We start from the raw sequence: 22,786 nt of genomic DNA on the forward strand, positions 1-22,786 counted from the left end.
CGCACGGGTCAATTATTTTCTTTTTTAAAATTCTTCTATTAAAAAATATTTTCTTAAATTATAGTTTTAATTTTTTATTTAGAAAGAATTCTTAAAATATATGATAAGTACTGAATAATTTTTGAATAGATTTTTTGCATTTTCCAGGCGACACAATTTTTCGATTAATTTTTCATATATTAATAATATTTCAGTTAATTTCTTATTTTGAATATCTTTTTTCTAATTCTTTCTTTTATTTATAATAATCATGGAATAAATCAAATTTTTTTATAAATCAAAATTTTTGTGAATCTAAATTAGTACTTACTTTTTGCTACCTAAGATAATGTAATATGAAATATTCTAATAAACTATAATGAACGTGTGAATTTGACAGAGTTACCTTTTAAACTGCAAGAAATTTGGAAGCGATTGTGTTTATACCAAAAGAATCGATGATGCACCTTTTAATCTCTTCGATGTAATAAAGTTTGTAAATACTTTTCGCTACTCACACGAATGCTAACTCTTGCCAACAATTTCTTCCTGTAATTTAATCTAATCGTGATATATAGGAAGATATTATCTGTATATCGTACGAGCCCTGGCTCGTGAAAGATTAATACACAAAGTAAACTTTCGAGAGTTATATATATATATTGTATACGCATCCTATTCTTGTACTCTATCTCATTTTTGTACAGAATTATGCACTAGAACCTAAATCATAGTAATTATTCAATGTATAGTGACTTTGATCAAATCATCTCGATCGAGATTTGATATTTTTATAGTTCGCGAGTACAAATCTAAGGATGGCGAGTAGTACTGGCGAATTATTATTGCATTTTAGTACGGCGACAACTAATTTTTACCATATCCAAAGTATGGCTAGTACTGTCTGCTTATTTGTTATGAGGTCAATGCATTTCAATGATTTGACTGAATATCTAACTGTTACTATATATATTGCAGCCACGTTTATACAAAAAGTCATAGTAGATATTTGTTAAATATCCTGGTTTCTCGCCAGAAATCTATGTTTTTAGATGTTTTTTTTTTCGTCGGAAAACTAGATATTTACAACGATTATAATTTGTGTATGCGTGGCTCTGTTAAGTTTTAAATCATGATTCTGTGATGTATTTTATGTTATTATCGACTGAATTTTTATCGTTGATCGCAAACCACTGCATTTTCTTTGGCACAACGGCACATTGAACGATTTAATCTTGAAGTATTTTTCTCTCATGTAAATATTACATATTGTTACTGATACCAATGTTCGATATATAATTATTTTTGCTCTATACATATTTCTCGCACATTAACAGGCAGTGTAAGTAGCAGTTATTTAAGGCTATCTGGAAAAAGAGATTGTCGCTTGAAACTTTAGTATGAAATTATTTGGTGGCCTCTACGATTGCATAATTTTTCGACTCGGTCTTATAATGTCTATGAATGTTTCTAGTAGTATCAGATATTCCGTTGTATAATTTATGTCATTTGTATTATAATAATAAAGGTATTCAAAATTCTCTGCAACTGAATATTTTCAGATATTATTTTTTATATTCACGCATTACAGCTGGTGTTAAGATATATGAAGAAAGGCAGTGTAATACAATGAATAACACAATGGTACGTATATTTTCTCACTCTTTTATATCATACGTAAATATCGACATAGCTTTAAGACAAGATACACGCTCAGGAAGACTTATCTACTAGTAATCTTCAAATTTAACACGATAAGATTTAATGTATACAGTATTTCAGGGAAACATATTTATATTTTGAATTGCAATATAACTTGCAGTATATAACGAATATACATAGGATAGAATCATACAATTATTTACAAGCTTGTTTGAATTAGGAAGAATAGAATTATATATATATTATATAAATGTTTTCAGCACCTCTAACATTCCAATAAAGGTTTCGATTTCGATCAAGTATCATTAATAATGCATTATTATCGCATAAATCATTATTAAATTATATCATGTTTTAACTTTAATTTCTGTATCACGTTACTAGTTCGCAGGAAACATCGAACTGATCATTCTGTAGCATTTACATAATTACACAATTGAACCTAATAATCATATAGAATTAATATAGAATTTCTTCAACTAACAATAAGAAAGAGGAGAATATTTCTGATCAAATTATCTATGTGATCGATTATTGAACATTAATCCTGCTTTTATTTCTTATTGCGATATGCGTGAATAATAATGAATATCGATAAGGATGACTAATATCTCATTGTTTTCCATATTTAAGTTATGCTTTCCTTTTGAAATAGCGTGGCATGATTTACATATAATAGAATCTGTCTCTTTCATTTCTTTCATTTTTAAATTTTAATTAATAATTTATCATTTTAAAACCTCGCGATCAGAATCGCGTAACTAACTGAATCGTTTACAGATTATTTCCTACCCTCAGAACAATGCGACGCGTCGAGATAAACGTCGCACGTCTTTTGGGACAAATGATACTGATTATCTTTAATTACAACAAGTCTAAGTGTCGAACGCGCGGTGTCTGTCTGCGGAAAGCCAGTTTCATAAAAGAAAGAAGTGAGCAGCATTTCTTTCACAAAAGTGCCTTTCCTAGATAAGTCGATCGGTGGCAGTATAAATTAATCGTTTGTCGCTCGTGAAACAAGATAAAATTTCAAATCTCCTTCGTATACGATACATCATTCGATATTATAATCTGTCAATATACGGTGTAGTCTTGCCATTGTCTCTGCTGTCTGTATTGCGCTCCGCTGACCTGTATAGCTTCCGGTGTTCTGTAATACGTCGTTCGAGCTCGATCATTATTATTGTTTGTTGGCAGGAATGAAGGACTCGGAACGAACGATTTCTGTTGATGCGAATGCTGCTGTTGTTGTTGCTGCTGCTGCTGCTGCTGATGATGATGATTAATCGGCCTGGACAGTTTGTAGTTGTTTTCGGAAGGTTGTAGCACAGCGTCTCTACCCAGATGCTGTCTATGAATAGGTAGAACGAATCCGCTTGGTAAATTAGTTTCCTGAATCAAGGTCGGCGTCAGGGCATCGTTTAGAGTAACGTCGTATTCACTGTCGGGGATATCCTGAAGTCGATGCGTTACTTCGTTGATTCTCTGTTTGACTCTGTAACTATTGCCAGGTCCCGAAGGCAGATGGTCCGGCATGTCCTCGTTTTTGTACGTCGAGCTGTAGATGTTCGGGGTGGTCTCGGCTCTGACTTTACTGCGAATCGGAGAACTGGTCTGTACGTTGCCGGCATTCGCGTACTTGTCACTCGAATAATCCTCCGTCCACTTGGATGTTAGACTTTCATCTTGATGATTGCGTAAATCGTAAGATTGATTCTGAGTGGAGTATCCTTTGGAGAAATTTGATGGATCTTCCGGAGTTCTTGAAACTTCCTCTTCTTCCTCTTTTTCGTTGTGTTTTTCGACCGGTCTTCGTAACACAGGTCTATATATCGCGCTATCATATTCATCTTGCTGTTGCTTCTTCTGTAGATCACTTTGAATGGATTTGTAAGCGTCGTACTGTTTGTTGTCTGATTTCAAGTGTGATTCTTGATGATTGATGTTTCTGTCATCTTCTTGTTCCTCTTGTACATAGTAAGTCTTATGCTCATTTTCGTCTACAGCGCTTTGATGATCAGTAGTTGTTTCTTCCTCTCTTCTAGATGAATGCGGCGCTTTGGAACCGACTGGCGACAAGCCTCTCGGATTAGGATTACCACCTCGAGATGGTAAGAAAGGCCTCTTTACGATTCGAACGGCAGTTCGAGGTGGAGGAGGAGACGGAGACGGATCTTCCAGTGGTTCATCGTAATATTCCGACAAGTATTCATCCGTATATGTTACCTGATGGCTCTGTTCGTTTTTACTTTCCAGATCTCTGTCTTGATAATCTATTTGCTGAGACGTTCTCTGAGATTGCTCGGACAAATTTCTCTGATAATCTTGAATATCACTCGCTACGCGATCGCTCTGGGTCTGAGTAAGTCTGGATGGCCGTTCAGAATATGATGGCTTTTCTGATCGATCAGTCACCGCATCCTTGACATCTATTTCAGACTTATGAATAAGATGTTCCGGTAAGCAGGTTGTTGTTGTAGTAGTTGTGGTAGTGGTACTTGTTTTCTCTGTTGTTCGATCGTACGAATTCGGTCGTTTGGATACTTCAGTGGCGTCTGATAGATCCTTCGATCTCGAGGACGATCGCGATCGTTCGAACTCTCTTTCGCGGTCAAGAAGTCGAGGCGAATATGGTCGTTCTTGCCTGTCAGAATCTTGCAATCGTCCGCGCAAATCGTGATCCGAGGATTTCTCGGGATCTTGCGATCTTCCTCGATCACGATCTGAGAGTCTTTCGGAATCTTGCGATTTTCCTCGATCACGATCCGAGGGTTTCTCGGAACCGCGATCTTTTCCACGATCGGGAGATCTATCCCTACCTCGATCCCTATCTCGATCGTAATAACGATCCCTGGAGCGATCCTGATGCGTTCTGGGTCGTACTTCTTCCGGCGATGAATGATAACGAGTTCTAGAAAAATTATTAATTACTATAATCAATGATTATTAGTTAATTAATGATTAATGTGAAGTTAATGGTCACGTTAAAGATTTATAAATTGATTTTTGCAATCACCGCATTTAGTTAATAAATAATTTAAAAATTTTTTAGAACTTAATGGAAAAATATCGACGATTATATGTTAAGAATGTCCATCTTGGTATTATCGAATTGATATTGGTATTAATAAAATATTTTTCATATAACTATAGTGATTCATTGCTGATGATATTACAATTCAATCAATATATGATAGATTAATTTTTCTAAATTTAACTCTTTTTTTTATATGAATATGATTTATATTTAGTAATTTATTACATATAACTGCAGCGGGGTATTGTGAGTGTCATCTACCTGGAACGATCTCTGTCTCGAGTTTCATAAAAATCTCTGTCCCTGTCTCTATCTCTGTCTCTATATGAAGGTCTTCTTCTGAGCGGTCTTCTAATCGGTCTAACATCCTCTATTTCTTCATCGTAATAATCATCCTCCGTCAAATCTACCGGTCGTCGTCGTGGTTCCTCTTTAATTATAATTTAATTATTTTTTAAAATAGCGATTTAATAATATTTTTTAAAGAAAGATAAATTTTACCTGTTGGTTGTGCAGGAGTGGTTTTATATGCATATTTATCTTGCTCCGAGAGCGGTACAGGTCGCCTAATCTTGGGCGGTGTTCTCGGTCTTGCATAAACCGAACTGCTGGGCGCAGCTGGCTTTACCAGCCCTTCCGCGTTGGATGTAGCACTCGCCGAAGGCGCTGCAGATTCCTTATCATCGTAATCATCTCTATATCTAGGGTGAATAACGTATTAAATCTTGTAAATGTTACTCAAACAATACGAGATATCAAGAAACATATGTAAATATTATCACATCTAAAATATATATCAGAGATTTTTCAGATGAGATGAACAAGTTCTCTCTCACCTCTTATCGGAATATCTTCGATCATCGGTATCTCTGTTTCTCGATTCCGTTCGCCTATCGTACACATCTAAATCATCGACCTCCCTCGACGCTGATCTGACACCTTGATCTGGATTTCTTCCCCGCGGTCTCAAGTCATCATCCTCCAACGGATCTCTCGCCCTTGGTGGATCTCTTCTGTTGCCTCTACCCAGATATCTATCTCTAGCGGCATCTCGTTCTCTATCGTCTCTGTTGCGCGATGGCGGATCTCTTTCCCGAAAGTCGCGATCACGATCCCGGTCTCTGAATTCGCGATCTCTGTCACGCCTGTACTTCCAGTCATCGTACTCGTATTCGTCTCGACCAAAATCTCGCGACGGACGACCGTACTCGTCGTCGTAATAGTCTTCCTCGTAGTAATCATAGGGTCTCCTTCTCGCTGGTGGTCTTCTCCTGGGTGGAATTCGATCGCGTACAGCCGGTCGACTGGTTGATACGGTAATCGGCGCCACGGTGGTCGTAGTAGTGGTCGTAGTCGTGATAGCTTGATAAAGCGCATCGTTTCTGTGCCAGTATTTCTTGGAGTTGGCGCAATCGACCTCGGATACGAAGTGGCAGATGAAGGTCTTCTGGTCGAACGCTGTGAAATTGGCGCACAGGAAGTCGTAGCGAGTACCAAAGAGACAGTGATGATAGACCTTGGAAAAGAGATTCAAGCAAGATGTAAGAATGATTGCGTGACACGCCGGTCATTATCAACTGATTTCTAAAATTAGCTTCGTATTAATTACAACGACGATCGTTAAGATCGGCGAAATAAATTATGATGGATGGACGGATGTTTATGAAATCGTATCGATCGATGAGTGAAAGTGGGCGACAAGCTGGCGCCACGTGTCAGATTTTCGAGATTTTTGAAGACGTTTTTTTTTTTCATTTTTATTCGCGACTTTTACTCCCGACTTTTGTTATATCTTCTTCAGATAAAGAAACGTCGACATGACAATTTAGCACACTTTTCACCGCGAACGAACGCGAACGATCTTACCGCACGCCATCACGTAGCTTTCACACGATGGTTATATGTGTGCGACAGCAAATAATTGCATCGAGTCATATAAATGTGCATCCTGCGACATGAGAAAAAGAAAGACAGAGAAAAAAAGGAGTTGTTAATGTGCGAAGGCTCGCCGTATTATCTGGAACATACAAACGTCAGTGAATTATCTGGGGAATTATCTAGAATCATTCAGAGCACATCCTTTCGGTAAGCGTTCGACACCGTTTCACTGAAATTCTCGTAAAAAGAAGCGGCTAGCTAATCTTCTTCAATAATAGATCATGAATCTTACTCAACTCACCATGTAAATGTCAGACGATCATTAAATGCCTAATCGTGCGTTTAATGAGCTTCGTGCGGTATAGAATAATTTCAGTATAGTTAAAGTCATTATATAAAACTTTTGCTAAAAATATATCCCTGTCCCAATTTATCTTTTAGCTGCATTATCAAGAATGCATTTTATTAAATATTTGATAAAATTTTTCGGCGAAATTTATTTTATATGAAACATCGATTCTCTCGGGAAATTCTGGTTCTCGGTTTCAACTTTGTGAAGAATTTATGATGGAAAGTTGGTAAAATGTTTGTCAGAACTTGCTTTATGCCGAATGCTGAGAACATATTGCGGTTATTTGCATTAGAGAACTGGCGTTAGAATTAGAATTCAGAACGCGTCTTTTCTTATTTGTCAAGTTCTTCCGTATAATTTTTCATATCCTTAGTTTTGTTAATAACTTAACAAACTTTACGTTAACTCGTAGACGTTACAACGACCTTTATATCGTTCAGGCTCGGAAACATTAATCACTAGGGCCATTACAATTGTAAATCCGGAGCTACGCGAAAGATCAGAAAATAATCTAAGCGATCACGAGTGATTTCCTGGCAGGAAGCCAGTACAGCAAATTAATTGCTCATTTCCCAATTTCTCTTCCGCGACAAATCCTTTGTAAGCTGCACAACGATGTAAATTGTCTTTTCGACGTCTTTTCTTTTTTTTTTTTTTAGTCACACGTAGAACGCGTCTCGGCCGGCGAATCTTGCTTACGATATTTGCATGACAATAGTACGTTCGCTCTACAGCCCCGTGAAAATGATCGATAAGAGATGATCAAGCCGAGTCGAAAAGAGGCTGCTTTGCAATCCTTCGCTTTCACAATCGTAGGATTTTCGCGCGCACGTGAATCGCGGAACGGTCAGGGACGGGAAGCGTAGCGAACCACGAAAGTTCTCTTCCACGGTGACCTTGTTATTGCGGCCAGTAAAATATTTTTTACTTTCGATATCGATTTCTACTCATATTGCCTCGTTGCTTATAATCAACGCGATATATTTACCGATTATTCGACAATTTTCGAGAATATCGATCATTCTATCATGGCACGAATTAGAGAGTGCACAACAACTATAATATATGTTATTATACTTGTTATAAACTCGCGTTGACCATCATCGAAATAGCCTGCATTAATAGTCTATGTGAATGTATCATTATAGAATTTGTCATCGATGATTTAAGTTACGATAAACAATTAATCTTCTCTTGATTTTATATAATGAATATTACGTCAGATTTCGCCTACGCTTTTATATGTATATTGCAATAATTGCCATTCGTTTGTATATCGTAATTACATCAGAAGAATAGTTTGAGTCCGTTCAAACGAGGCAAATAAATTTGCGTCGTTGCAACTGATTTCTCAATCGGTCGTTTTTCAGGCCGATCCCGTCATGCCAGGATTCACGGTGAAACGATCGCTCTCAGCGATGATTGGTAAAAGTGTGCTCAATCGATACGCATTTTTTGCATTCGCATCTCGTTCGAGAATTCGCTTTCGTTCATGGCTGCTCGCGTCGGTGTCGATGCTTATCAATCAAGTTCTTCGTATAAATACTATTATTGGTACAAATCGGATCGTGATTATTGTTTTTCATCGACGTTAGAAACGTCAATAAACTCGAGGTAACGCTCTCAGATCATTGACACCTGTTTATTACGCGACAGAGACATCGCCGTATCCAATAGATCTTTTCTTTGAATTTATTCAGGCAATACTGACTTTCCTGTCACTGCGGTTCACTAACGTTCACAGCATCAGCTTTTTGCCAAAAAATAATTCTAGTTTATCATTCGTTTCTAATTATATTTCTGATTACAAAATAGTAGTGGTAAAGCTTTAAAAAATGGATTTCGGTCAGATTGTCGTTTGATGTAATAGGCATCCTTTGACATTTGCAAAATCGCACTACGAATGTGTATATTTTTCTTTTTTATTTCTAAAGAAACATGTGAGAAACGCTGATATTGCTGATTATTTTTACAATATAAGTGTCATTAAATTAATTACCTGGCATTTGTGCGGCACACTGGCGTAGAATCCGTCATGTAAGCCGTCGCATTTGAAGTCAATGTCCTCGGGTATACTATTATAGAATGGATAATCACTGAGATTATAGCCATTTAACTCGCGCGGTAGATTCGGGTCCCATATGTAATCGATTTGCGGAATTCCTGTTAAAGTGTGGCCGGTCGTCCCGTTTGTTTCGATCGCGACAGTTGTCGTCTGGAAGAATAAATGTTACAATTTTTCTAAAAGACTTCCAACTTTTCATAATCTTACTTCATAAAATTAACAGGCTTGAGTATTTCGAAAGTTTGAAGACATTAATATGTAAACTTATGTCTGTATGTCATATTTTATGAAAATAGCTTTCATTCTCTGCAGGAAATACGACATCGATTCGATTTTGTCGTAATAACAATTTCCGTACATCGTAGACGGAAAAGCCCTCGCGTCCGACAGACTATTATCTGATAGAAAAGTTATTTTACGCTCCAAGAAGCCACCGTGCAATAATGTTTAGCGATGAGTTCGATTCGATGATGTCACATTTGATGTCTCGTTTGTGTGCGAAGGTGAACTTGTCGCGTACGCGTGAGTTTAACGTTAATTGATTTGACGCCGGAATAAATTAATCGAAGTGCTTCGACGCCTCCGCAGATACAGATACTGATGAACCGATCAAATTAAATTTATGCAGCATACAGTGATGTTTTTATTATTTAGAATACGATGTACGATGTTCATCTTATCATTATCTTGTCAGAAAGCAGCTACCCTGTTTGCAAGATGTTTAATTAGCGATTAATTTATTTGCTGCACTCGTATCGTATATGCATACATATATCGCGAGATTCTTTTTTTATACACAAAGAAGCGCTGTTTTGCGAAATCAGAACTTGTTTGGTACATACATAATGTTCATAGTAACTGTGGAATCGGTTTTACAACATTCGATGACAAACGATTGTATTTCGCATGCGTTACGTGACTAACATTGCTACATCTAGCATCAGAATTGGGCACAATGTCGATTTAATTAGTTTTTTTTAGTATGAAATTTTAAATAATAAATATTTATAGTGTCATAAATTGAATTCATTGAATTTATCAACTTCAATCGCGGATCTAGAATTGTATAATGTAGTTTAAATCGATTAAGCGTAAATCTTAATTAAAATCCGAGCTTATGGGATAATTATTGGATTGTTAAGAACTATTAGAATTAACGATCTTACTCTTTTGTGAACTATTATAAATATGGTAGTTCTTTATACGTACCTCCGAATTTGCGTTCTCATTTTCCTCCACGTGAGGCTCCTCAGTTGTGGTCGTTGTCGTGGAGGTTGTCGCAATTTTGAATTTCGGTCTGGTCTTGAGTGCTGCGGAGACCGCGTGGGCCAATAATATTCCTACAAATATAAAACAATAGACCAATCTCGTTGTCGAGAACTTTGACTTAAGAATTTAAGATTGGTGCGCCATGACTGAGTAATTACAAATTGATTCGAAGTATAAATATAATTTGCTTAGATTGCCTGAATAGTATCGACGGTTCTCTATGAGCTGTCTGATACATTAAGGAAAAAGGCCACTACGCATCCACGGATTACGTAAAACATGGAGAAGCGTCGGCGTTGCAAAATGTGGACGTGAAGCGTTGTGAGAATCTAACATAAGTGTTGTAATTTTCTCTCGCCGAGAGCGAGTGCATTCGGTTGGGTAATTGTTCTTAAACGGATCAAGGCTGTCTATTGATCATTTCCTTTCCATATTTCGTTGATTTGTAAACCATACTGAACCATATATGTGTTAACATAATAAGCTTATAATATATTGTATCAATCTACAAATCTACAATCAATATACATCATAAATGTTTAATCTGTTTTTTTTAATTTTTTCTTATTTATTTATTTTTTCGTCTAATTTATATTATTTTTCTCTTTCTTTCTTTCTTTTTTTCATTTTTTGAAAATTATTTTTCTTTTATTTTTATTCTCTTATTTTTTATATTGTATTATATTATGTTAATATTTAATTATCTAAAATGAGCGAAAAAATTGAAATTTCTAATAACTATTTCCATTATTAGATTCCGTAGATTTTGTTACTGAATTATATTTGTAACTATTTTGAAGTAGTTCAAGGCTGTTTTGAGAGCTAATAGCTGAGGAAATTGAGACGTAAGGACACTTTGTAAAGTGTGATTAAGGTAAATATTGTTTCTCGCTTTTTTACATTTCACTTCCCGAGGTCGCATATCTTTTATACGCATGAATGTAATCAATAATTCATGTTCTAAAAATATATTCGATCAACACGCTGGTACGTTTTTCGAAGAAAGAGAAGCAAGAATTAATAAATGCTACATACTTTATCAGATTAATTAACAAATACTTAAAATGAAGAAATAATTGCAAGCAAGTAACGAGTAAGCATTTTTCTAATGCTTGTAATCATTATTTTTACGATCATTTATGTTCCTCATTCCCGTTATTTTCGACACTCTAATTTCTCGAATATGGTGTGCATACATGCGGAAAAACGTGTTCGCGCGCCTCGATTCGGGCTGTGCTGCGTGAATGCGGCCTTATGGACCGGAAAGTGGATGTCCTCGAAAGTGATGTTGAAAATGTGCACAGTGAACCGATCGTATAACGGAATCATATTTTTCCAGGCTACGCGATCGATAAGAAATCGTGCTGCACAAGCCCCGACACTGTATAAAAATGAATTATGAGAATTCTCGCATTCCGTTTGTGGGAAATGTTAACGTGGGCGTGCTCTCTTTCCATGCATACAGTTATGGTAAATCTGTTTTCATGACGAAATCATCGTTGTTACTATTACACCTCCTCTCTTCTCTCTCTCTCTTTCTCTCTATGTCGGCATATAAATAAATTGCTCCATCCAATTGTCTATCGGCGATGCGGAATCTCGATTGAATGGGAATGACCTGACATTTTCCTTCTTCGAAGGGCGTGACCACGTTTTTTTACCACATTTTTGTACCTTATCGGTGATTTTCATTGAGAAACTGCGATGCTACGAGATATATTTACTGCATCTGATATAATGATGATTAAACATTAGTTATCTTTATCCTCGTAAAATTTATATAGCATCATATGATTATCGTAAAATTTTTACGATGTTGTAAGAATAGCAGTCTTTTATTATTCCGTGATTTTAAAGCGAAATTTTAAAGATCTCGAATTAAATGTTTTTCGTGAAAAGTAGAAAATGTTAGGAAACATTTTAAATACTAATAATGATTGATTTAACTGTTTTAATGGATATTTAATGGGAAAGAGGTCGATAGTGATTTCAATTTGCAGTACTCATTTGCACTGTGCCGTAAGCAATCGCAAAATAATCTTTTCCGGTACACTAAATCTTAGGAAATTTTTTATTTTTATTAGATTTGAATTTTTTATTATCGAAATAAAATAATTGATATTAATGTTCGTTTTACCGAATATTTTTCTCTTAAGATTATTCGTCACATGTCTCACGGCGAGACAAAGAAAATGGTTCTCTTGACATTCACAACAGGTCCCCCTTTCTTCGTGGAACCTCTTTGTAAAATGCTTTTGCGAATTACACACGGCCGTGATCGCAGGACGAATACTAAATATGTGTTTGATGTAAGGTGAAAGAAATTAATAAGAAACTTGCCTCACTTGACAATTCAGTGTTTAGTCTTTGCATTCGGTACTTTTAATTAACGATCCATAAAACTCGGCTTTCAAAACTTTCTTGTAAGCTTTTTATTAACATTAACGATTGACATGTAAGCAAAATAAGAGAGAAATATTTTATCTTACAATTAAATTGTAATTATACTTTTAAATTATAAATATACTTTCAAATATTCAATCCCGTTTTCTTCAGTTTTGATATTGAGAGATTTAATTTTTTTGAATTATCCATCACAGACACATACACGCAATTTAATGTGCTCGTCGTGGAAAGTAGTCGTTGTTTTGTATTGCACAGAGGAATTGCGGTGAGAATCGATCTACGTGCGCGACTTAAAATTCCCGGGTGTAGAAGGTCGTCCACTGCCCCTTCGACATTCCACTACGGCCGTGAAAAGTCCAAAAATACTAAAGACACAAGGGGGGCTCGCGAGATGGACAAAGGGAGATTCTTTCTTCTACAAAGCGGCACAAACAGGATTTCAAGAAATAGTAGAAATCGAGTAAAAGTTCCGCTGACAAGCTCCGTTTAGTATTGGGGAAACACGATCGTCGAGAAACGAAGAATCATCCTCCAGAAACTATGCTTACCGTACAGAGCGAGCAGCAGCAGCCATCGTTTCTCCCGCATGTTGGCACTGTAAAAAATAATAAATTAATCGTGTTGACTAATGGGATAGTCTGTACATTATTTTAGAAGATGTGTTAAGATATTAAAAAATTGAATCATTTGATAGATAGCAGAATATAAAAGAAAAGTAAATCTCTCGTATAAGACTTAAATTACTAAAATTCCATTATTATCTCTATTGATGTCCTCCTGCTATTATTTTTTTTAGCAGTCGTAAGAGATGAAGAAGTTTCTATTTGTAAAATATCGGTCAAATTTTTTAGAGTGTTGAAAGTCAATCGTACGGTACTGTAAATGGCGAACATAATCAAAGCAAAGAACCTTAGCACTATAGCCGTAGATTGTAGAGGTGCTTGAGCATATGGGAATGGATAGGAACTTTCTCTGTGCTGTCACCACTGCTAACCATATAATGCAAGGATAATGCGGGTGTTATATAAATGCGCGATCACGTAATATCGGGTGTGACTTTGTAGTAGCAATTGCGAATGTCTAATTATTAGAGGGTGTACTTTTGCAGCGCACGCATTTGCTTAGGGAAACCTTTCGGAAGAGATTCTCGATGCGATAATCGTGATAATGTCTGTTGATTCAATAACACATTATGCTAGATAATCACACGAGTATATATTGCAATAGGTATTGTATTCTTGATAGAAATATCGGATTTGTATGCTTTCTCTAAATCTCTGAATTTTTTTGTTAGAATTAGAATCTTTAAATTTTGTACATGGTTCTTGTACATCACTTACATAGATATCACGCGATTTACTTGTGAAATTTATTTATTTAAGAAGTTAAAAAAGATATTCTTCCTATTTTCTCTCTATTTTAAATTATTTCGTAGATGACATTTATTTTTCGGACTATCAATCACTGTTGATAATTTGCACCCCATACTGGCATCACTTCTTTAAAATTTATTTCTTTTATTTTGTCTAGTGAAAGTAATTTTGCAACCTTTCAGCATTAAATTAGATTACCAATTTATGAACTTGATGTAATTATTTGCATTTACATCGATTTATATATATTACTTAATTATGTACTTATTAAAATTTGTATGATTTGTTTATTGATTAATGAGGTTTGAATCAGTGAATCTGATAAGTTTGATACTCTCGACAATAAACAGATCACCCTATATAACAGATCACCCTATATACATACAATGCATCTTGATTATATAAATGAATCCAACATAATGATTTAAGCAAAATGCACAACAGAATTTAATTCCGATCTATCGCCTTTAATTAAGCAGAAAGGCAGCATGTGATTTTCAAGCGTACACACACGCGATTCCTTGCACGTTCTTCTCAGTTTCCGCACAGAAATGTGGAACGCTCGAGCCAATCGCACGCAGTGCACCACGTACATGCTCGCATTAATTAAGTGCGCTATCGCGCTCTAGTTCTCAGACAGATTCTTATCGTTTCTATAAAAGTAGGAAAGAAAGAGAGAGGATGCTTCCCCCACTGGCAAAAAACTATACAAGACTACATTATTCGGTTACACAAGTTTTCGTAATTGTTCCCTATGTTCGTGTCACAACGCGAACAAGTTCTCAAGCAGCATGGGAAACATCCCTTCCTCAGATTAAAGATTAATTATATCCGGAAGCTGCGAAAATGAGACCCGCATCTTAACGAGATCTATGAATATTAGTGGATGTGGATACTTTTGCTCAGCAAAATATTACTGCGTTTCGTAATAAATAATATAATTTATTATTATTTATTTGATTTTTCGTCACAACAATCTTCATTGTCATTTACAATCTTTATCTATTATATTTATGATTATTACTGACACATTGGCATGGGAAGAAAACAAATATAAGCCGAAGAAAGAAATATCATAGTGCAAAAAGATTTTAGTTTATGCATTATGTGAAAAATAAGAGAGAGATACAAGTGCATCCGTATCTTTTCACATATTTAACATTTTTCTCGTCAGAATGTTGAGATATCTTCTTTGTCGAGTTGTGTGCGGAATGCGTTATTCGCATAACATTATCTTACGGTAAATTACGTTACGTTACGACATACGAGTAACGGTCATCCATGCTCACTAAAGGTCACCGGAAGTGATAGCTCGTACGATGAGGCACTTGATCATCGGACGTCTTAAATCAATCTTGGCGAGTGAAATCAATCTTGTGTAGTGAAAAATTTCTTAAAGATTTTCAATAAGATTTTCTTGAATAATTTAAGATAGAATTATTGAAAGAGGACAAATATTCTTATAAAATAAGTAGTAACATTCTGAGAGCAATATTTGCAACTCTGAGTTAGTTATTTTATTTCTATTTTACAATAATTTATATAACACTTTTATATTCGTTTTTGCAATTGTGTCAAACAAAATTTTTCGAATGGGCGTTGCGTTAAGGTGTGGTTACAAAACTCGATAGCCTTCAAAAGCACAGTATGCCGAAATAACAGGCTTTCATTTCCTCGTACGTGCTATTCGAATGCTCGCTTCGAGGCGTACTATTGAATTAATCGTCGACCAAGAAAAACTATGCTACTGATGTCGAATGCAATGCAATGCGATGAGAAAAACGTTAATTAAATGATGCGATTACATGTTGCAAGTTGCGAAAGATTGATATGGAAATTTTCTTTATTTTTCGAGAATATCATTTTTTTCTCATTAACGAGAATTACTGTGACTTACACATAGAAATAAGGTAAGATTGTATACCTAGATTATATATATTATATGTATTGTAAATATGGAAAAAAATAATGGAAAAAACTGTATAGATAAGACATAATTTACATAAGCAGCTGGTGATTGACATTTAGAAGCTGAATATCACGAGAAACCAAGATACAAATATATTTTATGGACATAATTTTATGGACATAACTTTTTATTGTTCTGCAAAAATTTCTAATAAAAGGATGAATGTTGACTGATATTTTTCGCAATAAAGTAACAAAAGTTTTTGAAAGATTATTGATCTTATTGCAAGGAGTTTTGCCCACTTTCGCATAAAGCAGGGAACTAAGCCAGATTAAGTCAGACACATAACGCGCATCGATGGGATAGATCTTGAAGCAGATCAGTTTGAAATATTTATCCGTGAAAATCCGTCAAATCAATGGATCGATCATGAACACAATGCTTCTCGCCATTCTAATTTTCATATCATTTTATGCCACTGCACGTAGGGTATCCGTTACATTAGTTATAAGCATCGCTTGCCTTGTAGGTAGAAAGTGTGCAATTGTGTAAGACAAACATATGCAGAGCAAATGTTAATAATCGCAACGGGAGCTGTTGATCGTGCGTGTGCGCAAGAAATATCTTTCGTAAATTATGTAGATTGCTACAGTAGTTGAGTATGAAACGTTGAACTTGTTTGGACGAGCGCCAGGGCCGCATCGAGATTTTTCCAGGGATAGGAGCAAAACGAAATTCTGCACAGCTGTGTTCAAAGTGAAGTAAACATGCATCGCCAGAATCGAGTTTGACTTTTTTTTTGCGAATATATATTTGCGAATGACTTATGGCTTCATGTTTAAATAAAGGAATAAGCTAGACCGCTTTATGTTTAAATGTAAAAAACGCCTACACAGAATGATCTCTACATTCGAGAGTATTAAAGTATTGTATAATAAGTAGAGTGGAAAACAAAATTTGTAATGCTACTATCAGAATAAATCAGAATTCTTTCGCATTTCTTGACGCTAAGTAAAAGAGCAAATTAAATTAGAAAAGTTGAATTTGTAAGCAGTTAAATTTATAAAATTATTTTGATAAAATGTATCTTTATTTTTTTTTATTTGATAAACAGGAAGAAATTTTATTATGAAGCGTTATTCATCTTGAATTTTTGTTTTTAATTTTGCTATGTTTCCATGAACTGCTAGATTTTCTTAACGTTCTATAATTTTCGTTCTATCTTGCCAATATATCGCGTTTCCAAGCTTCCGTTCTAATGCTAGAACGATTTCTCCTATTAGAATTTAGAAATTTTTAAATAATTTTATAAGTTATTTTTCTGCGAGGGTGTATATTTCGTTAATGCTATATTATTTGTAAATAACATATTTAATTACTAATTACAATTTAATTATTAATTTATGTATAAAGAAAATATATAAAACTTTTTTCTCGCAGAAAAACAAGTTTAACGAGTAAATATACGCGTACAGCTTTTTGTTGTAGTGGTATATCATAAATTAATTTCTAATATCCACATTGACGAAGTTTCGCATGCTGCAATGATCAGACTAAAATAATCAAGCTTATTTATCATAAAGCAATTGCTTGCGCAATAATGTGATATTTGATATTCTTAATTAATTGTTATTTTTATTAAAATATTATCAACTGTAAAATTCTATTTTCCTATTTTGACATTTAAAATGTTGTTTTCGAATTTGTCATTTGTTAAGTGCATTAGCATATCTTAATTTTTATTAGAAATTGCAGTTTTGGGCAATGATTCAGAAGTCATTCGGTCGATTCAATCGAAAAATGTTTTGGCTGTTTTTACTGATTTAGACGAGAGATTTCGGAACAAACAATTTCAGTCTTGGCTGAGATTAAAACTTATTTGACCGTAAAGCATCATCCGCATCGTGTTTTGTTGACTTATTGTGTAAGATCTACACTACAAATATAAAAATATGTAGATATTAACTATTGAAAAAAAAGAAAATTTTGCAAATTTTTTTCAATATGCATGGTAGAAACTAGACATTTGTTTGTCATCAACATACATTGATTCAATCTCAAGAATCAGGCATTAATATAACATAAACATGATTAATAATTCTGCACGCTTCATTACGAGACTTTTACATAAGTGCGAGGTGCTAATAACGCGTGAGATATCATTTTGATATATCCAGCGAAACTATTCGAAAGTTATTATTTAAGAGCGGGCGGAGGAAAAAATTGGACGAATCCGGCGTTTCGAATCCTCCTACGAATTTCTCCCCTAAGAAGAGAGGTCTGTGCTTTGTGTATAATTAACGCGATTAATGTGTCGTGAAGCCGGTGCTTCACCATCATCTTCTTCCTGCTCTTCCTATTCCGTGCGAACGATTGTTTGTTAGAGCACAATGAGATCAATGGGGGCCCATATAAGAGATATTTTATAGCATTTCGATGGCGCTTCCTATCGCGCTATAAATTTATGTAAGTTATATAAATATATAAATTTATGTAAGTTATTATAGCTTTTTGTAGCTTTTTACGTATGTAACTTTTGTAACTTTTATGTAACTTTTACGAGTAGTAGACAGCAATATAATAATTCTGATAGAAATATATACATATGTATTGCTCGTTTCTATAGTAATAATTATAAATTATTTTATTACTTTTACCGGCCACATTTTGATAACAAAATAAATATATTTATCGAAAGTAAACTCGCGCAATATCACATGTCGCGCAAATAAGGTGTGACATACTTTTTGCTTGTTGACGCATTCGATCACTGGTCTGGTTTTCTTACTATGAAAGTGCTGATGGTCAAATTTCGTTTTGTCCGCGGGCAATACGTCACGAGCTTTCAAAAGTCTGATTTCTATCAAACAATTAAGATTTGCCTGTTACATCAACAATTCATTTCCCAAATTTCTACGATACTATCTATCCAAAAAAAATCGAAACAGCAAAAAAAGAATGAAACAGCAAAGATTATTAACAGGATAATAATTTTCATTCAGCATTCATTAAACTCGTGAATGTTGGCTTTTTCTGCTTCGAATCAATATGATAACTTTTTACACTTTTACTAATGATTAGCGATATCTTCAGGTGCATATTTCTATTTTTATTTCCATGTTATTCTCTAAACTCATACATCTTTGCTCGGGTTATCATCTTAATCGTTTATTCATCCTCTTCTTCGTGAATATAATTATATTTTCTAAGAGATTATTTATAATGAGATGTGTGTGTGTGTGTGTGTGTGTGTGCTGGAGGATATAAGATAATAATTAACGAGGCTTTAATTAAGTCATCTATGTCATCATTAACACGCGCGATCAGAATTTTATTTATTCCCTTTTGTAACCGTTCAATTATTTGAAAGATACTGCGATACTGCGTTAAATACATTAAATGGGAAAGATATTTTACCGTTATATATTATATTTTTTCCCAGCACACTTTTTTTTACTATTTAGACACAAGTATATATTTTCTCCGTTAATCGTCGTGCCCTTTTAGCGCAAATTTGTCTGGCACTAATGATGGATCGGAATGGAATTTCGCTCGCTCCGTCGCCGTCGTCGCAAATCGCGCGGATCGCAAAACTATCCGGGCGTTCGATTATGGCCAAGTCGTTGGTTTATTTTTCCGCCGGCGTATCGGGAGAAAGCCGACCGTCGCTCACGCTTGCTCGCGACGGCGGACATGGATTATGTCGTAACGCCGTGGAGCTGTGCAATATTGTTTATGAAAAAGATCCCGCAAACGGCACATCGGGGGGACCACGTGTTGCTGCACCCTTCCTCCCTCGTCGATCCTTCGACGCGCCGAGAAAATGGGCCGACCGCATGATTATGAAACTTTTTTAATTACATAACGAGAGACGACGTTCTCGTGGCGAAAATTCTCGCGAGTAGCGCGGTCTTGCCCCTTGTGAGTCCGAAGTGATTATGAGAAGACGCATATGGATGCCTAAAGATCCTTACAGGAATAGGAAGAGTCTGCGCGAGTTGAACAAACGTTGGAAAGTTGATTGAAATATCATCAATTCTGGCAATGGATTTTAATTTTAATCATTGAAATCGAGCAATTTTCTCGAGAGATGCGACGAAGATATGTCGCCATTTTGAGCACAAGAATTGGTCGAAGGAATTGAGAAAAATGAACGAATCTCATTAGGAAGAGCTGGCAAGGCGTGTCGCGTCTAACGCGCTTCTCTCGCAAATTAAATTCACTTTCGAACGTGTATACAATCGCCTTGCGGAATCCACCGATTGAAAGTGAACGTGGTGGACGCGTTAGAACGCGTTGGACGAAGCGAGACGATGAATTATACGAGTAAAAGAGAGGCGAGGAAAGAGAGAACGGCCGATTGAGGTACCGTCGAGGTTACGGAAAACTTATTCCGCCCAATCGATGAAGTGGTCGATTGTGGCAACTTGCGCATACGCGCAAAATGAATTCTCGATTTAGATAAATGTGCGATAAGAATCGTAGTGATCTATTATTATTACGACTTGATTGAAAATTAAATCTCACTCGCGGAATGTCTTGTTTTAAATAAATCAGTGAAGTCTTTATATTTATCATCTCAATCGTATTTTATCACACAGATTGATGATAGAGAGATTGTTAGCGTTTGAAAATCTTTACCTTCCTGTGATTTTTTCATTGATTAATTATGCGATCGCTTAAATTAGCTAATCATTTCAGTCGTCCATTTATCTTCAAGATCTTTCGTCGACGAAAACTTTTCTCGCAATTTCATGGCAGTAGCGTATGATTTATTTCCTGTGCTGTGATAAATACGAATAAATTACCATAAGACCGACGAAAGTTTCCATCGGGAATAAGATTCGTGGAGCGAGTGCATCGTGCGTGCCCGATGCGTGCGTGCCGTTGCATGTGTGAAGGTACATGCACGTGTGCGGCGTGATCGAGTATACGTCTCTCTTTAAGCTGAACGAACTCTCTTCTCGTTACTCGCGATTCTCGACGAGCAGATTAGAAATTCGTGACTCTGCTGGAGAACGCAATCGCTCGATTACTCGCGATGGAAAATATCGCGCAAAAGGATCTAGGATATTGCGCTATTTTTTTAGGCTGTACTTCGTGCGGCTCCGTCGATTTCGCTCTCATCGGTTCGGTGGAAAGTCGGATATGACAAATTCGATGATAAAACCAGTTCGTTCTCATTATCATCTCGCTATCGTGATGCAAAAACGATCGAGCAGGAAGACTCACAGGATGCGACGAGCAGCGAAAGTCCTGTCTTTATTGCGATCTCCGAAGCGGCTCGGTTTAATGCTCGCGTTTTTGTAGATTCTTTCTTCGATTCACTCGGATGACTCGTGTTCGCCATACGCGTGTCATTTACATTATTTAAGTAGACAGAAACAAGCAGACATTGTTATATTCGTATAATTAAATATGTAAAATGAGTAAAAATATCAGGCACAAATAATGTTTTAAAATCTTTTGTATCTTTTATTTTTTGGATTTTCGAAAGTTTTCTCCTAAAGCTATTTCCCCGGGCCAACTTACATGAACTGTCGCAAGAGAACAATGATATTCTGACCGCGGGCAGGAGCTGAGAACTCTTTCTAAATAAACACTGTGATTAGGGTCGGTGAGGTAACATAAATTTCATTAAGTTCGTCGAAACATCGCGGCGCTTCGCTTTCTTTTTAATAGCAAAACGCGTATATAGATATGAAACAAACTGTAATATTGCGCGCTTGAAATTAATAAAACACGTATACACATGGTGCGTTTCACCGGGAGATTAAACGAGCGATTTAACACTACGCAGATTTCGCAAGATCGCGAGAGCCGCGAAAGCCTTACTTCGAAATGGAGAACGATCGAAGTTCGCGTTTTTGTAAAATTGCTCCATTTTCTCGACTATGCAGCTCTTGGAGAGCGGAAAATACAATTAATATTTTATAACGTATTTAAAATTAAACGAAGATGAAAAGAGGACCAAACCTGTCTCTCTCGGCTCCGCTAGTTCTTTGCTAATTCCTCATGAAACCACCGTCCTCACATCGACTTGGCACTTGAAATGCAAATTCACAGGTATATTCTGGCGTATTACGAGAACAAGAGCGAGCAGATGCACTTTTCGTCGAGCTAAACTGTGACGGATACCCCGGGAAAATGTTCGCCGTTTGATTTTTTTTCGGTGGGACCGCGAAAATTAAACGAGACAGGACAAAACGATACGCGCGCGAGACGGCTTTTCGTGCGGGTGCGGGGCGAGATCGCGGCGTCCGGTCCGGCCAGAAGACTGCACGATGGAAGTGGAAAAGCCACCAGCAGGAGCGTTGTGCTCTGACCACCATCGTCTGGTTGAGAGCTTTCTACGACCGACGACAAGGCGGAGGAGGGAGTCGAGCGGCCCATTGGCGTCTTTGGGGTCCGATCCGAGCATTGGCGTAATCTTCCCGGAGACTTGAGGCCCCAGGTCGAGAGAGAAAGGCACGCGCGCCGCGAATAGGCACAACATGTAGAGAGACAGACACCTGCGTCGCCACCTGACAGAACGAGAAGAACACACAGACGTATGCACGCGCACACACACATACACACCCGGAAAGCGGGCTCGATATCGAATTGGTAAGGTCATTGCTGCGTGCGATGATATTTGTTCTCGCACTGCGGCAGAATTAATCTCCGACTCCGTTTTGCAACAAGCCGTCCTGACGTATAATTATCACGTATGACATATATGTGGATGATTATAGCCGCGATCGTTTGATTTCTATTGTTGATCCATTACGGTCGAGGCATTAAGTGTCACCGTTATATTCGAGCTTTGTGAGATATCCAGGTTTAATTGAATGATAGATAGGAGTGGATGGAATCG

General features: G+C 36.3%; 1 protein-coding gene across 1 annotated transcript; it reads right to left on the reverse strand.

The window, feature by feature from the left end:
* Window positions 1–1,024: 1,024 nt before the first annotated feature.
* On the reverse strand, window positions 1,025–22,259 carry LOC145966200 (uncharacterized). The gene is made up of 8 exons (XM_083090125.1): window positions 21,907–22,259; window positions 13,197–13,243; window positions 10,183–10,313; window positions 8,908–9,123; window positions 5,515–6,194; window positions 5,180–5,379; window positions 4,940–5,108; window positions 1,025–4,552 (listed from the first exon to the last, which is right to left on the reverse strand). The coding sequence occupies exons 2-8, from the start codon at window positions 13,234–13,236 to the stop codon at window positions 2,716–2,718; spliced, it is 3,273 nt and encodes a 1,090-aa protein (XP_082946251.1). The 5' UTR covers window positions 13,237–13,243; window positions 21,907–22,259; the 3' UTR covers window positions 1,025–2,715.
* Window positions 22,260–22,786: the final 527 nt, after the last annotated feature.

This window comes from Camponotus vicinus, unplaced genomic scaffold (genome assembly GCF_025532165.1).
Source record: "Camponotus vicinus isolate PSW18456_S1 unplaced genomic scaffold, iyCamVici1.0 SCAF_2, whole genome shotgun sequence".
Lineage (NCBI taxonomy): Eukaryota > Metazoa > Arthropoda > Insecta > Hymenoptera > Formicidae > Camponotus > Camponotus vicinus.

Excerpts from the sequence above, each read along its gene's own strand:
- LOC145966200 (XM_083090125.1), bottom strand. The coding sequence starts at position 13,236 with ATGCGGGAGAAACGATGGCTGCTGCTGCTCGCTCTGTACG. Across the intron at positions 10,314-13,196 it reads GCTGCTGCTCGCTCTGTACG|GAATATTATTGGCCCACGCG; the intron begins GTAAGCATAGTT and ends TTATATTTGTAG. Across the intron at positions 6,195-8,907 it reads GTGTGCCGCACAAATGCCAG|GTCTATCATCACTGTCTCTT; the intron begins GTAATTAATTTA and ends CTCTTTTCCAAG.